At 39.5% G+C, this 17,638-nt stretch overlaps 2 protein-coding genes across 4 annotated transcripts in view; one reads left to right on the forward strand and one right to left on the reverse strand.

The window, feature by feature from the left end:
- The window catches only part of itfg1 (integrin alpha FG-GAP repeat containing 1), a 198,586-nt gene extending 191,334 nt beyond the window's left edge, over positions 1-7,252 (reverse strand). The window contains exons 1-6 of the mRNA XM_030077151.1: positions 6,847-7,252; positions 5,283-5,361; positions 4,958-5,088; positions 3,366-3,423; positions 3,017-3,103; positions 2,727-2,821 (exon numbers count right to left, since the gene is read on the reverse strand). Coding sequence (XP_029933011.1) covers positions 2,727-2,821; positions 3,017-3,103; positions 3,366-3,423; positions 4,958-5,088; positions 5,283-5,361; positions 6,847-7,024 — 628 coding nt within the window. The 5' untranslated portion in view covers positions 7,025-7,252. The remainder of the gene's footprint in view (positions 1-2,726; positions 2,822-3,016; positions 3,104-3,365; positions 3,424-4,957; positions 5,089-5,282; positions 5,362-6,846) is intronic.
- phkb (phosphorylase kinase, beta) overlaps positions 6,727-17,638 on the forward strand; it is a 146,252-nt gene continuing 135,340 nt past the window's right edge. Inside the window, exons 1-3 of one of the 3 annotated variants that reach the window (XM_030077121.1) lie at positions 6,727-6,746; positions 9,458-9,563; positions 12,039-12,125. In XM_030077121.1, coding sequence (XP_029932981.1) covers positions 9,503-9,563; positions 12,039-12,125 — 148 coding nt within the window. In that variant the 5' untranslated portion in view covers positions 6,727-6,746; positions 9,458-9,502. Of the gene's footprint in view, positions 6,747-7,745; positions 7,823-9,457; positions 9,564-12,038; positions 12,126-17,638 lie in introns of those variants that run through there. The other 2 variants (XM_030077130.1, XM_030077138.1) reach the window with 2 other exon arrangements.

Consider the following 17,638-nt stretch of genomic DNA (forward strand, 5'->3'; position numbering starts at 1 on the left):
CACGGTGTGTGTGTGTGTGTGTGTGTGTGTGTGTGTGTGTGTGTGCCTGCGTGTGTGTGTGCATGTGTGTGTGTGTGTGTGTGTGTGTGTGTGTGTGTGTGTGTGTGTGTGTGTGTGCGTGTGTGTCTGTGTAACCGGTCTAGTCTATTAAAAACAAAAAAAACAACAAAAAAGGTCTGCTCTGTGCTCTACACGGCCCCTTGAGACAGTGAAAGACAAGCAGGCTGGCTGGCAGGCAGACAGGCAGGCAGCTGGCCGTCACTCAAACTGACTGACTGGTGTGTTGCAGCAAACTGCTGCAGCACTACAAACACACAAAGCAATCCAATTCCGAATAAAACAAGCCCAAACACACCCATGGGACATAAGGTGTTTACCTAAAATGTAGCTAACAGTTTAGCAGCCTGGAAGAGCCCGTCACATTCTCCAGGAGACTTTAGAGCCATCAAAAGTTTATTGACTTTCTGCTAATCCCCAAACAGATTAAATGAGAATTCAAATCTGCTCGGGTGAAATTGCGACAACCTGGGAACACAAAGACCACACATCATGAAAAGATACCTGCCGTGGGTAGGACACAACAAAATCCTCTCTGATTACCTTAAATACATGGATTAGTTTCAAGCGGGGGGAAAATAAATAAATAAGTAAAATCCTCTGTTAAGTCTAAGTGACAGTGCTGCACTTAGTGGGCAGACAGAGAGGAAGAAGACGCCGTAAAACAAGGGTGAGCTGATTTCTCCATTCACTGGTGAAGAAAATAGAAACTCCTCTCTCTCTTAGTCAACTTGAAAATTGGCAGACTTAAATGTATGTTTCGATCTCTTATTTGGCGCCTGTAGCTCTCTAAGAGAAACTTGATAAACTTGAACATTAGGAATTAAAGCATAGAAATAGGTTATTTCTATTACAGGTGATAGTTTTGTAAATGTGGCAAGCAAGAACAGCAGTCAGCTTTTGTCTGGAAGCCAAGAGAAACTATGAAAGGCCTGAAACGTAGCAGGCAGCATTTGAAAACTTAACCGTTTTCTATATTTAGGCCTAGTTTATTGTTTGACATGCAGGAGGAGATCAGGCTGCATGAAGGTACAAGTCTGAAAAGACCAAAAAGGACAGAGCTTGAGAAATTTCTTGAGAAATTTCTACTTGCTAGTGTAATGGTAAACTACTGCGAGCTATAGAACCAAACAAGATTAGTTACATTAGATACATATAAGTATCTACAATAGTAATATATATCTATAATAATTAGGGTTGTAACAGTGCACAAAATTCACGGTTTGGTTCAATAAAAAACAGAGGTGTCACGGTTAGGGAAATTGTCAATATAGCCAAAAAGTATGAGTGCTAGAGAAATTTCCTTTAATTCATTAAAACATAATTAAGTATGATCTTATTTATTTTTTTAGTGTGAACAATGATGAAGCTATACCTGACTAATCTTCTGGGGTGTCTTCTTAGCAGCATATAAAACAAAAACACTAACAGCTCTTTATTAAAACTAACATGATAAAGTATGGTCTATTTGCTGATGGTGATGATGACTATGGCAATGACTTCCCATTCAGTGGTAAGCTAATGTGCCATTATAGTTAGGCAGCTTTATGTCTATGGTTAGGGTTAGAGTTACAATTAGTTGAGTTGAAATGTTTGAATATTCCCACTGGTGAAACCTAATCTCATGTAGCAGACACAATATTGTGTTGCTCTTTATCCACCAGTCTCTTGCAATCTCCCTCATGATTGGCAGGGAAACCAAAGTGGCTTGAATCGCCAGACCTGTTGGTTACTGAAGGATTCTCTATCTGTGGTATGGTGATGGTATTACTAGCCATATTGCAACAAGCTAGTTTAGCATCTCTGAACGTGCTTCACTGGAGCTGTCCTGGAGTGTTTTTCTTTGGGGATTGGAGAGGCTCACAGCACACTGCCTGTTGCGTTGTGTTGGCTGCCTTGCTGGGCACCGTGGTTCCATTCTCTTTATAGAACTTTGTTTTTTTTTTTTTTTTTTTTTTTTTTTTTTTAAGTGGCATTGACAATATTATTTTGGTTTGTGATGCATACCAAAAGGGAAGCCTCATACTGAACGGGTCATACATGTATTGTTAGATATGCTATACGCATGTGTATAAGATAAGTTTTATAATGCCTTTACAATAAAATGCCTTAATTACCACTGCACAACATGAAATTTGTTGAGCCACTCCTGGGCAGTTCATACAACTAACATCAGAACAGCACTGTGTTATTTTGCTTTAATTAAAGCTTCAAAAGGAAAAATACCCATTTAGACACTCTGTTAAGTATCTGTAATCTGGGATCATTGTATTCCTTGAATTATTTTCTAATGAAGTGTTGTCATTTACTTGTTTGGTGTACCCAGTTTTCATCTCACTTTCCTCAAATTTACACCAGTAAGTGATTTCCTGCAGTTGCCAAAAAGCCTTCCAACAACTCCCAGTGAAGGAACAAGAACTTTTGCTGCATTCCACTTTATGCAGATCTTGGAGAAAAGTGACCTTATTCTTGTAAATGTGCAACGGAATGGTCATGCAAACTGAAATTCCCAGTAGAAAATTTGGGCAATATAAATCTAGCGCAGGTTTTCAGCAGACAGCAGGGATGTGTGGCTGCCCTGAGGATGCTGCCATGTGCTCTCAGCCAAGCAAGGTTTTTTTTTTTTTTTTCACTCATGGTCAGACATTGCTCAAACTTGACTGACTCACCAGCGGTGAAGTCCTTGTTGAGGTCGATAAAAGCGTTGGAGTGAGGGATGTGCATGTTGACAGGCGGGCTCAGAGCATTCTGCCACACTGGGTTCCTGAGGGGAAAAAAACATAACAGGTCAAAGACAACTATCCAAATTTCAACAGCACGTCCCCTCTGATAGTTGACAGGGCAGTGATAATATGAAGTGCTTCAGTTTACAGCTCCCCAAAAGCAGCAGTAATGAACATGAACCCATGAAAAAATATTGCCAAAATTGATCATGATGACATTATGGCATTCTGCTTACCGTTTGGTGAGATAACAGACTTCAGCTGAAGGTGTAGATGAGCCCTTGATGACACCAAAGATGTCTGGGATCATGTCTCCATTATAACTGTGGGCAAGATTTTATTTTACTTATTTATTTATTTATGAATTTATTTATGAATTCATAAATCAACAGATTTCATTTGAGCTTCCAAAATGGTGCACAAGCTTGGCAAGGTCTGCAGTGAAATACAGAATGGAGCCAAATAACAAAACTAAAGATAAAATATTTTGCCCTACATTCATGTCATAAGTATAACATCCAAAGTAAACATACCACTAAAGGTTTGTGTAAACACATAAAAACTACCATTCAAATTGCTACTTACTCCATAACAAGAGGTTGATCTTCAAAGGTTTTGTTCAACTCCAGCCGCCCATCCATATCTGTGGAAAATGCGCAGAATTAAAAGCCTTTGACTAATGCTGGCTCTGGCAAAACAAACCACAGACTATCACAGAGCTGTTATTCACTCCATGGTCAAACTGTGCTCACAAGGTTTTATTCATTATTGAAGTTGTTTCCTGTTATATAAATTCCTCAAACACACTTATATCCACATATGAAATTTTAATGCAATTAAGGCAATCATTTTTGAAGGGACAATGTGTACTCAGCTAAATTAAGGGCTGATTTTAGCAATATCTGTCATCAGCAACTACGAGTATAATGTAGGAGGGCCTTCTCTTCTAGCTGATTAAATAGCCATCAGTAGGAAGCAGGTATGTTGTTCCACGGCAGCCTCTGATCAGGACACTGTATGTGCAAATTTTACAGGTGCTGCTCAATCGCACATCACTCTTCCAGTGTGGGTACCCTGATTAAATCTTGCACAATTAACACCAGGCTCTTGCAAAACAGGTACATGCACCTGAGATAGAGCAGTGAACTTAGACCACTGACTGCACTTGTGCTTTGACTCACATGACTTTTAAATGAATGCTGTGATTTCTAACCACAAGACAGTGTGGACAGTACAAACGCCATTTGCAAACACACAGAGGCAGTCCTGCTTTAGGTTTCACGTTAGGGTTAGGTGAAGCTGCTGACTTTCAGTCAGAATGAGTGAAATCCCAGTAGAAAATTTGGGCAATATATGTCAGAATGAGCTGTTTCTGTGGTTTCGTTTCTAATTGCAGCGAGAGGCACTCGCACGACTGATGTGAAATTTGGACATGTTTACATGCAGAATGTGCAGTTTCAGAGACACTTGAATGAAGCTGAAGTTGTGACAGGTTGAAGAGGAGGGCAGCAGAGGAGCTTATTCTTGCACAGCGTAAGAAATTTAGAAACCTCAAACCAGGCAATAACAACAGGCTGGCTGTAAATTGTATGGTGGAAAGAAGACCCACACTGATGAGTCTCCCATTGCCAGGAGTCATTTTACTGCAACAAAATGCATATAACTGCTGTGTTGGTCTTTGTCTTGACAAGTCCCATTTGAGCTTTCTGGCTACTGCTTTATTTCCAAACTGGAGCCCACTCTCTAGATATACACTAACATAGTGTAAATGCTATTCCATGGCTGCTTTTATCCAAGCTGCAAGACTGTATTTACACTACACTACACTATACGAGTGAATTTTACTGATTGACTAAAGTGGAAATCAACTGACTAACCACAGCAATTAATGTTATTTACTTAGTTCCACAGGGCTTTACAACATCTCATTAGCTGTATCTAAATTCTAGGCTAAATAAATGAGCCCAAGTTTTTCCTACAGCCCGACAGTGCTGAACCAGAGAGGCTCCTCACAAACTAAACTTTTATGCTGTAAAAGTATAGTATGACAGGCTGTATAGATTAAGGTTTGACTTTTATTAAAGACAGTCTATCAGCAGTACTCACGGTCACCCCAGCCACCCCCCCACCCCACCCCCCACGCCACTACCATAACGGTCATGGTCCATAAACATTACCCAGCGTCTGGTTGTTCCCCCAGAAGATGAACACAGTTGTGTCCTTGGACTTGAGCTGAGTGGTGAGCAGTACATCCATCTGAGAGTCTCCATCGTAATCTCCAGGAACCACGCTGGTGATGGTGTGATCACTGACACGAGAAGCAAATGGCACAGTCAAATGACATTCTACTCAAGACAGTTATTCTGCTACATTGCTTAACTATTCCCTAAACACAAGTTGAGTAAAGCATGATCACCAGGTAAGTTACAACACATCCTTAACCAAAAAAACAGTAACGATGTATGTATTTGATTGAAAGAGTAATAAAAACTTGAGGTTCACCTTGGTAAAAGGTTGATGTGCACTTTTGGCTTGAAGTAAGGTGTTTTCAAGTCAGCCAAGAATATCACCACTTCAGACTCTGAAACAGAAGGACAGTCATGTCACCACTGGAAATACAAAACAATAGAACAGAGATAATGTAAAGTGTGTCTTAAGGTAACCACTGCTTTATGGTTTAGTGATGGTAAATAATAATAAATGATAATGTATTACTATTATAGCTAAGGTAGCATATAGCCTATATAGTAAAGGTTATGTGCAAGAAGGCCTAGTGCATGAATGTCACTGGACTATGTGAAATAGTATCCATTGTAACATTGTAACTTTATGCATAAAAAAATATGCAAAAAGTTTATATTAATTCCCTGCTAGTCAAATAACAGCATGTTCATACACAGCTTATTTCACATGACACTAAAATGTTATTATGACTGTCTATTTTTTCCCTCTGTTCATATTATCATACAATAAAATAAGCTCTAGGTTTGGGACTATATGCTTATCTCCTGATGCAATGCTACCACGATACTTGGGTGCTGATTCGATATGTATTGCTATTCTACAAGTATTGCAATTCGAGATTACGTTTTATGGTATTTTTTTTTTTCTTTAGTTACCCTGAAGTTTGTGTTAAGTTTCATGAAGCTGTGACGATCCTAAAGGCCACAGTGACATCAAATTTCAACAACTAGTCTCACTACAGTGAAATGGCTACTATGGGGGCTAACATTACCACATATTAATAAAAGTGGGATCGTTGAATCCACAGGAGTCTCAGCTTTCCAGTCAAAACCAATTTATGCAACTCCAAGACTGTTTAGACCCCAGTATGCACAAATACACCATTTTAGAATGGGCCAAAACGTCAGATTTGTATATCATGCGCAAACCTGCATGATTTTTGCCCACAAACTGCATGGGATTGGCACGAGGTGGGAAGTCTACAAAGAGGAGACCAGTGGGCGCCCATAAAATCCATTTTTATTCAGATATCTGGAGTTCAGACGTCAAGGGACCCCTTTGAAATTAGCAATGCCAGTTTTTGCCTCGTCAAAATGTAGCCTAACTTCGGAGCCATATTTCGAAAATCTGAGGGAATAACTGTTTCGTCGCTGTTGCTCCATACAAACCTAAACTGGCAGGTAATCAGATACAGGTGTTATACAGGTGTACTGCCACTGGCGGAAGCAGAAAATAGATCCGCACCAGCCACATAAAAGTGAGGGTTTTTTCATACTATATTGCAAGTATTTTCTAACACAGCCGCTGCTGCAGTACCTGCTGGTGTGACTAAGCATTTTGAAGACATCATTTTGGGCTCTGCTGACTTCCTGTGAGACTTTGGCTTTAATTAGCAGCTTTTAAGACTAGCTAAGTGATTCATCAGTTAATTGGAAAAGTAACGGGATTTACCAATGGACAATGAAAACTGAGCACTTTAGCACCAGCTAACATGCACTACAGGTCAGCAGTTAGTATTTTTGTTATAGCAAACTAGCATTATTACTGAACTGTTATTGCTAAATTTGTAAATAATTCCACAAAGAAGCAAATGAAGCCTCACGCTCTCTGATGATGAAGATGTCTGTCTGTTTATCCGAGTTAAAATCTCCAAACGCCGCCACCGTGCCGAAGTTTTCCGTCCCGAACAGGTCGGCCGTTACATCCTGAAGGGCTAATGTCTCGTACGGTCCCACAAAACATATCAAAAATACTAAAACATTCACATTAAATATCCACATCCTTCTGTCAGTGTAGCTCTCCACAACAACACAAACTGAAATACGGCTTGTCGCTTTACGGCGGCGGTGACAGCTCCATATGATTGTCCGCCACTTTAAAAACTGAGAGTTATCTGTAAAAGTTGCCTATGTTGAAAACGTATTTTATCAGGCTCGTTATAAAGCAAAAGATTACAGCGTATTATTTTAATTGAGTGTAAATATATTAACGATATGTCAATGCTTCCTTCTTTGCGGCAATGTCGTGCTGTGGGTGGTGGTATTTGACAGTTGCGGGGTGAAACGTAAAGTTAGAGAGAGTGCGCACAAGTTATGTGGTTTTGCCTTCAGAATAAGAGCATAAAAATGTCCCTCCTATAAAGTAATGCAGTTTTCAGTTTCAAAAAGTATGCGTTGAACACAATAACAACTGAGTCATTTCTGTGCAAAATGGAGTGAAACTATGGCTCTTAAATGGCTGTTGTTGGTCTGTCTTGCCTTTCACAGCAGATTGAACTTTAATTATCACAATGTACAACTATGATTAATATACAGTTCCCACAGTTTTGGGGAATTTGAGCCACTGAAGCTGGCCCAATTTCCCCTCGGAGATTCAATACAGCATTTCTGATTCTATGTCTAGTTCTGCACGACAGCATACATAGCCGTTAGGAAGGCTTTTGTTTTGAAAATACGAACCGGTAGTTCTGCATTATATTATGGTAAAATTGACATTCTGACGGCTGATTGTAAACATGGCGAGCTTGGCAGATGTCGGCTGGAAACTCCTGGAATTCAAAGCCCGATCAAAAAGATCAGGTTTGACTCGAGCCTTTGCATGACATTGTGCGGCGGTGTGACACGCACGACCGCTGTGATTGTGCACACGCCTTCTGTGTGACTGTTTGAGCGTGAATCCGTTTTATCTGAGTTGATCTGCCCATTTAATTGGTGTAACTTACAGTAGTGCAGAGAGCATGAAAAGGTCAGAGCTGTACCTCTGCAGCTATTTTAAGATCCTCTCACAAGGTCTCGTTTTGCCGTTGCATCCCATTTAAACTGTAATGCCATGTATGTACTGTATACTGTGTGCTGTTTTGAGATAAACTCATATCAGTGAGGCCCAGGTTGGCCTCTTATTAATAAGAAGATGGCACACTGTGTCATTCATTGCACTGGAAGTTAATCCCTTGGCTGGAAAAGGAAAATATAACCTGTGATGTATATTTGAGTACATCACAACGTACCAAGACACATGGCAAAAGTCTAAACTATATATAAAATGCCATGGGAGCCGTGTGGGAATATTGTAAGGATTAAAAAAAAAAAAAAACCCTAAATGACCATAACTTCGCAGAAACCACTACTGAGCAGCTAGTTGCTATATAAATTTACAGGGGGGAGGGGGGGGGGGGGGGGGGGGGACATCCACTTCACTCTAAATTCACTGTTAAGTATTACAGACATGATAGACATACTGTATATCTTTAGGCATGTTGTAGTGAATTATCATTTGGTCACAGTGGGCTGGCCTACTTGTAACTGATGGCTTTTAATACTGACCAGATACTTTTTTTCATATGCTTAATCTAGATTCCATAACATAATTCCTCTAAAAGTGTCTAACATGATCAGAATTTGTTCAAATAATTCCAATTAGGTAATTGCAAGAGGCAGCAAGTTATGTTTCAACAGAGAAAGTCGTTATTCCAGTGTGGTTTTATTATATGTGATATGAGTGAATCCAATATACAGTCCTAACATTAAACAAATAAATAAATAAACATCAAAATAAATAAAAAATTAAGACAGCGTAATGTAAAGGGCTGGGTGAGATGGTCAAAAATTGTACTGTGCTAAAAAATGTTATTTCAGTAGATATCAATAATTATCTATCAAACAATTATTATGTCAGATTATGTCAGAAGACTACTTTTGGCCTGTGTGTGAAATCTGAATAATCATCCAGAATTGTAATAATTAGCATAATGCTAATCTGTTTGAGCCACCAAGTCAACACAGTGTGCAGTTCCTGTGTGGGTATGGATGGGTTTTATGGTTGGAAACAAACTTCAGTAAATCTGGAAAAATGTAAAAGTTTAATTCCACAAAAAACAGACCTTGAGTCTTGGGAGTTTTCATGTGTTTAGTGGTGTTTACTTTCACATCGCTCCCTGACACTGTCGTATTTTGTTGATGTGGAGCTCTTGATGTCCTAATCTAGTGATTCATTTATTCTGCTGCAGTCACAAATTTCACAATTTCATCCATGTAGTTATTCATAATTATGCTGTGTTTCTGCAGTCTTTAAATAACTTCCATTACAAATATGATACATTGTACTTCCTCTCTTCTTTTCAGTAATTTCTATCATCTCAGTGTAATTCATGGCTGATTTGTGCATGTGTGTAATCTAACTCTGTGCTACTAACTCCCTCCTGTGAATTGCTGTAGATTTTTAATTTAGCTGAGTTGGACGATTGACCTTAACTTCCACTTATGAGAATGGCCAGTTCAGTGGCTGAGGTTGCCAATCCGCGCCAGAAACCTCGAAGATATGGTAAGTGGTGGTGGGAGAGCCAAGTAGAAAGCATTCACAACCCTAACCCTTCTCTTAAAATGAATGTGATTGACATCTAATGACTGAAGGAAAATCTGCCGGGCAGCTGGACTCATCCTGTTTAGCATCATCCAAACTCAGACTATCATGTTAGTCTGTGCGCATTTTGTCACTCGCAAACTACTATCAAAATGTAGCTAAAAGTCTCACTTTGGATAGCTCTCATGTGACTTTAGTTGTGTTAATTAATGCCAAAATAATTAAGCAGTAAGTCAATTGTCAGAAAAAAAAAACTACTATAATTCCAGTAATCAATTGTTTAATCTTATATATATGTGCTGATTCCAACTTAATAATAATAATAATAATAATAATAATGATAATAAATTTTATTTGTAACGCACTTTACATTTAACAATCTCAAAGTGCTACAGAGGAGAAAGAAGAAAGATCACCATGACTTAGATGCTAAAATTGTCTTCCTTTCCTCTGTTCACATTATTATAAATACAAAAGGAAACATTTGTTGCAGCCCTACTGGTAATCAGAATACTTGATAGTGAACCCAGGAGGACAGTATATTTCAGGGTTTTTCAAAATTTTTCATGTTCTGGAGCCCCAAGTTGACTGTCATTAAGTGCTGGATCTCCATTTGAAGGAATTTTACACCAGGATGTTTTACTTTGTCTCAAGTATTTTATTTATTTATTTATTTATTTTTTTTAATATCATGCTTGAACATTGGTGAATAGAGTCAAAGTGGTTAGATGAAAACATGAAGTTATAATAAACACCCATACATTTTGTATTGTAATAACGTATTGAATAATAATGAATTTAAATGTAGTGAAATTAATTTATTCCTCAGTTTGCTGAGGACCCCCTAGAAGCCCCTCAGGGTCCCCTAGGGGGTTCTCGGACCTTACTTTGAAAACTCAATTTTTCTTTCATATAAATATGAAAATGATAATAGGGTCTGGCTGGATGAGAATATATGAAAGGTTCAGCAGTGAATGAAAAGTAATGCACAGTAGTCACGAGCACACACAGTGAACGTCCTCTGTATTAACTATATGTCTGCCACAGAAAATGTAGTGAATGAAGTCGGTGAATTCAGTCCGTGAAGTCTGTCATAATATCATTTCAAAGCAGCTAAACACCGACAAGCCACAGTTGTCTGTTCTCACGTTCAGAATTAAAATTGGGATATTGGACTACCACTGTGTTCTTTTAAAGTATTATCTTTAAAAAGAGATGGATTGGCTTTGTCCCCAGCAACTTTTAAGCTGATGGAAATTATGCTAATTTTAGTCAGAATGTGAATTTCTCAGTACCTGTGGTATTGACCCAAAGGTCGAAGCCATTAAAATGCAAATCTCACCAAAGTGAAAAGTGTCTGAAAATAGAGGGAGTCCAACAGATGGGGTTTCCTTCAGACTCTTGCTTTCTCAGCTCAGAAGAAAATGATAGGAAATATCTTCTGGCAAGTCCCATTACCATTTGAATTGGAGTTCTGGGGTTGAGTTTGGCTTTGTGTGCCGAGTCCTTCATGTGGCGGTGACTCTGCAGTGACTAAACATAAGCTGAACAACATAATTTACTGTGATGGCATGACTTTTGACTTTTTTTTTTTCTTTTTTTGTCTCTGCTCTGTATTTTTTGTCTTGAGAAACAGAAGATTGGTTGATCCATTTTATAGATATCAACAAGTTTGATGATGTTGCTCAATGCAGGATGTCTTTTAAAGTCAGCTGTATCGACTGAGAAAACTGAGAATGAATCAGCATGAAAATGTAATATTTATAGATTTAATGGAGCTGTTTAATGTCAGAGAATGATTTACAGGACAGAATGAGCAGGAAAGTTATGTGTGTATTATTGGAAATGTTCTGTAAAGCCTGTTGTGCAAATTTGCATCATGGCAACAAATATTAAATATCTCATGTTAATTACCTAAATGGTAATGTCAGGTGTGGTGTCAAACAAAGCTCTAAAATTTCAATATAATATTCATTCAAATGTCTTGTGCCTAATTTCAGAATAATTATTTTAAATAAAACTGCTTGTTATCATCAGTTTAAACTGTAGAATTGTGTCATGATATCTCAAAATCACCAGATTATCACTATGATGAAAGATTTCTGAGAGACCATAATGTTGAATTATTAGCCAAACCTAACATCTATTGTCGAAAAAAATCAGGACCAGATAATAAGATAATTTCCTCTCCATGAAATAGATGAACCAAGTGAATCCAGTTGAAAGTTATGATCCGTTCCTGATGAAGGTTCATAAATTCAGATCAGATGAGATGAAAGGGACGAGAGTAGATGAAGATGGATTTTAAAGGGTTTTTTAAGGATCATTGAGAAAATTGAAACATGGATTGTATATAGGGTGTAGCTTATCATTGTGATAGTGCATTTTCAGTATTATCCAGCCAGTATTCAGATTCAGATCTGTTTCCCTCCTCAGGCTCCATCTACGAACCTCTCAAACTGTCCATTCTCCAGCGGGAGGATGAGCCACTATGGGAGAAACTGGACCGCTACTACAATGCCGGTAAGTGCAATTCACTTGTAAATGCAACCGCACTGATGGGTCCTCAGTGGAGTAAAGCTCTGAAAAACATCTCCGTAATCGCTTAGGAGTTAGAGTGAAGTTGCTCTTGCGCAAGGCACCAAACCTCTGTAACTGTTGGACTGGAGCTGCTCAGAGCTGAAGAGCAGCACACTGTGACTGTGGCTGTACTGGGCAGCTCCCAGTTATCCATGTGTGTGAAAGGGTGAATGTCGAGAGGGATGGGATGAAGAGTCCATGTGCTTAGAAAACTGGCTTACCCCAGCCTACAACAGTTGGGGTATTCATGGTTGGAGCCACTGAATCAACGCTGACTTTCAAACTTCACCTGTTAACATATAACTTGCAGAATGGATTACTTAACGGCACGGACGTAATTTGGGGGGGTGGGGGGTGGGGGGGCCATGTCCCCTCCACTTTTTCAAAAGGCAGTTTTGGTCCCCTGCAGTTTTTACCGTCCAAAAACAATGTTACGCTATATTAAATGGAGACAGGTCATGCACTAGGACCCAGCGGAAAACGGCCGCTCAAGCTGAATCCTGTTTCCCTTGAGACCGCCCACAAGCTCTTCGATTGGCTCTGCCGTTTCTTGCTAATGTGTGATTGGCCGTCCCCGCTGTCACTCCATGTGGTTGTAAACAGCGCCTGGACTTGCTCACTGGTGAAAAAAAAAGGGAAGAAAAAGCGTTGCGCGTCACAGGTGGTTAGCTAGTTAGTCAGTAGTCCGTCTTCATCTGCCACTGTAAGCCCAATGATCGAAGACAACATGTGTTTGGAAGCTTTGGCTAAATGGATTGTTAACCATTCTAACCATTCTGTGAGTCAAATTGACCCGTGTTCACTTTTCTTTTATATTTTAAATTTGATTTTCTTCCATATAACTGCCTGAAAATGGCAGATGGTTCTCTGTTACACTCACTTCAAATAAAATTGATTATCACTACTTGTATTGAATTATGGATATTTTTTTTCAATTTCTCCCCTCCTGTGATACTCAAAAATGAGGTATAATTTTATGTAAATGATGTCTATTGACCATACATTCCAAAAATATGAGTAAAATTGGTGGTAATGAGTTGGAGTGAAGTTGACTAACAAGGTGAAACACAGAATTGGGTGATAACCAGTCAACCACAAAGGGAACAGTGAACTACAAGGAGATCAGTGAAATGAAAAGTAACAATAGAAAACTAGAAGAACTACTAGAAAACACAGTGAACTGAAAGAGTTTGAGTTTCACTAAAAAGTTTATTTTTTTGCATACCTGTGTCTGTGAAATGTCTGTATGACAACTTTGTATTGAAAAGCCTCTAGGCTGTAGTTGTATACATATTTTGAACTTCATATTGCTTTGAGGTGTAGGGTAGATGTCAAGTAAAACACTGTATGTGTCAGAGGTTAATATAATATTTCAGTAAGTGGGGGTTGAAATAAAATAGGTTTGCTATATAGCCTGATAAATAGCCTGACAACTGTTTTGGTTGAATTGGCTTTTTATTGACATTTTACATCTCGACTCAGCTGTTAGAAAAGCTGATCTGATCGATACCTCCTCCCCAGTTCTTTGTTGGTTCTTTGTTGCAGACCAGCAAAGAGTCAGTGCCAGTGCTGATCCAGTTTTCCTGGCCGAGAGCTGGTGATGGTGATGGTGATGATTTTTAAACCATATCATGCAGCCCTAGTGGACAGTTTAGGTGACTCAGCTGGACAGTATCGTTTTTTTCTGAGCAGGATAAAGCGTTGTTGCAGAGTGCAGCAGGCAGAGCGGCATCTCACCCCTTTTTATGCATGGCTGTCATGTTTCAGTATTCAGTGTGGCTCAGGATGCTGTCCCAAAAGATTAGGACTGCTTCAGAAATCACATATCAGGATTTCTGCTGCTGAGGAACAAAAAACTCACCTGACAGAGCTTGGAGAAATTCAGTCATTCACCCCGTGGTGCAACTTCCAACCCTTTAGGGTCAGTTCAAGGCGAGTGATGTGAAACCAGGCCCAGTTTGTGAGCTAAAATGTTAGATGAAAGAATGTGTCATGATTTGAATTGGCACCTATTGCACTGAAGTATTGATGGAAAAATGGAAAAAAGAAAAACTGAAAAACCTGCATTCCAGTAGTAGAGGCATGTGCATCATAGATTTACCCAAATAAAGGTGATATAATAGAGAAACCAACTTAAATATGTTTTCCATTTTTATTTTTATGCTATATTACAGTGTACATCACATAAAGTTGTATCAAACTACATCAAAGTATTAAGGTATTTTAACCCCCTGAACTTGGATTCCCTTAAATTTGCCGTTAAGAACCTTCAACGTTAAAAAAGACATTTTTCCATATTTTATGACACTGTCACATGCATATTGTATATCTGCTTGTTGCAACGCTCAGTTAGGCTGCATCACACTATTGACTGAAATATCCAACCCCCAAATTGCCATGATTTTAAGGCTGAAGCATTACATCCAATAGTCAGTTTTTAGATGTCTGTTATTTTTATGCACATTTCCCTGTAATTGAGCAAGACATGTTTGGTATCTTTGGAAACCTCGGAGTCTCCCCTCCAATTTACAGTAAAGCTCTGTGGGACTGAACAAAGTTTGGGCGCACAGCATGCATTTGTAATGAGGAGCCCACTCATGGAACTGGCAGGATTTAAGAGGTTGTAAGGGGAAAAAAGCATAAATAAATGCTTCTCTGAACACATCATTAATTTCTGTTTCTCTGGTGCTTGTTTGCCTCCTGGTCACTCACCACATCGCCGCTGTCACTTCTGTGTTGCAGATAATAACTGATGTAGAATTGCTCATGGCTGGTGAACAATGGAGAGCAAAATTAAGCTTCACGAACACTAATAAGACACGCAAATCACAGCTCTGGGTTAGGATTCAATCAGCCAATCCAGGCAGTGGATTTACTGCAGATTTCCGCAACTAGAACTATTTTGCCAAAAGCCAGGGCTTACTGAAGCCAGTGTGTGGGGACAGTGCCGAGCACGATGTCTGCATTGTTCTTATTTGAACTGTAGTTTCACCCTGTTTTATGAATTGAATGAATGGAGAGGTAATAGAATGCATTTTATTTGTTACTCACTTTCCATTAAAAGAATAGTCTCAAACTGCTAAGGGTTTGAAACATACATAATACATGATCAATCAATCAATCAAACTTTATTTATATCACACATTTCAGAAAATTAAGTGCAATGCAATTTGCTTTATAGTTAACATAAATAAAATTTAAAAGTTTTACACATCATTTAACACATCAGTAAAACTTTTATATGTCAATAAAAAAAAAAGCGGGAGAAAGCCGTTGTGAGAACAGATGTCATGCTCTGAGCCAGATTTGGATCCAGGGATTGTTAATCACTGTTTACAACCTGGGTGAAATACAATGTTTTCTCACATGAACACACTCCTGGTGGACATGACACAGCCCTGCTCTGTCCTGAAGGCAACAGGGCAAGGTGTGTGTGTGTGTGTGTGTGTGTGTGTGTGTGTGTGTGTGTGTGTGTGTGTGTGTGTGTGTGTGTGTGTGTGTGTGCGCGTGTGCAAACAGAAAAAGACAAAATCATAGCCTGGTGTTTAACAAGTGCAGCTCTTAGTTGGAACTGATTTGCTGGTATCAGCGGGTACAGTGTCGCCTCCAGCATCAGCTGCATTGAAACGCCACAGATTTACGGAGAAAAGACCCTGCCAGATTGCAATATGTCGAAAGGCGCCGCGTCGAATGCCGCACTCGTTTAATTGTTGTGTTCGGTGGCGGATGGAAGCGCCTATCCAATTCTAGTGGGGAACAAAGCCAGCATTGTTATCGCCGCCACCCAGACCTGCCTGCCAATACCTGCTTTCTCTCAGTTTTCCGGAAGGAGAGAGGAGGCAGAGGGGGAGGAGGGGGTGAGGTTGAGGTTGGGGTGAGAATAACAAATCAAACCAGCTACAATTTCCTGCTTTGTCTTTTTGATTTTCTTGTAAACCCCCCTCAGTTCAGTGAAAGGCAGCGGTATTAATCCTCCTGCTGTTGTGATAGTGATTTGCTCTCCGTTATCAAGAGAAGAAAACCACAGGAAGGTTTACTGCACCTCGCATAGTTCATCAGTCTATCATCTCTCTCTCTCTCTCTCTCTCTCTCTCTCAGTCTCCTCTCCATGGTTTTTTATTTATGCGGTAATGTGGTCACCCTTCATTGACTTGCCTGCTTCCTGATAAAACTGGAGGCAGAAGGCCAACTATCACTCTTCCGTCTGGCTCACCCTGATTAAGGACTGGAGAAGACAATTTTTTTGTTTGTTTTTCAATTATTCATTTGTTGGAAAAGCAGGAGGTTCTCTCATCTTTTTTATGTGTTTTACTCTTAAAGGAGCAGCCCATCCCAAATGAAAATTGTCTCCATACAAACTGTTGCTAGCTGTAGTTCACCACTTCATTTTTGATGTCAGGGTGGTGCAGTGTCACATTTGTTGTTGGGATAGTAGTGCAGTCCTAAAAAACAAACAAACAAACAACCAAAACACAATAAAACAGTAAAAGTCAGCGACTCCAAATGGCATTTTGTGTTAACTAACGTTAACACTCGCTAATACAAGTCCAGTTCTACAGGTACTACAGAGTTTCTGTGCACCTCTCTGCACCAGAAATATACAGTACCTTTAAAAACAGTGAAGGAAAATATATGCATATGGCACACTTTGCAACAAGCTTTTGCTAGCTTGTGCAGCTAGCCTGTAGTCGGCTGGTAGAATTTTTGTTTGTCGGCATAAATATCATTGTTTAAATTTTCCCATTCTCTCTGGTTGCGTCAGCTTGCAACTCTACAGAAAAAACCTGCCTTTTTTCCATGTTTCTGCCCTCTTTTTTGTCTTTTCAGTCTGTTTTTCTTTCTTCCTGGTTCCTTCTACCCTGTCGGTGCAGTGAAATGGTCCATTGTAAAGGAGCAGACTGTGTGTCTGAGACATTAGCTGCTGATTTAGTGGGACATTAGCTTGATGGATGACGAGGCAGAAAACTCCCAACAACAGCTGATTTGCATCCAGAGGAAGCGCTGTGTCGGTTCGCAGTCTGAAAGTGAACAAATGCTTGGCATTCTCATCGCTCATGTTGCACATCTAATGCCGTTTCTTACAGTTTCTTAGAAGATGAAGCTGAAGTCTATACACTAAACCCTGAGTTCAGGGATGTTACAACAGTTAGGCTTTATAGTATCAGACTAACTTGAGTTACAAAATATGAAAGAAGACATTGTTTGAGAAAATAAACTACTGAAAAATACTAATCTGCAAAAGATAGCTGACTAGATCAATCGTTAGGTGATGGATAGATGTCACTGTTGAAGTCTAAACCTTAAGTTTTTCTTTATGGTGTTCTTGACACAGAGTGACCGTGCCCACAGAGCTTAATATGATCATAGTCGCCTGCACCATGGGGCAGGCCTAGTCAGCTAGTGTTTGCAGACTGGATGCAGCCCATCTGATTTTTGCGATGGTGGGCAAGAGGCTG

This window comes from Myripristis murdjan, chromosome 3 (genome assembly GCF_902150065.1).
Source record: "Myripristis murdjan chromosome 3, fMyrMur1.1, whole genome shotgun sequence".
Taxonomy (NCBI): Eukaryota; Metazoa; Chordata; class Actinopteri; order Holocentriformes; family Holocentridae; genus Myripristis; species Myripristis murdjan.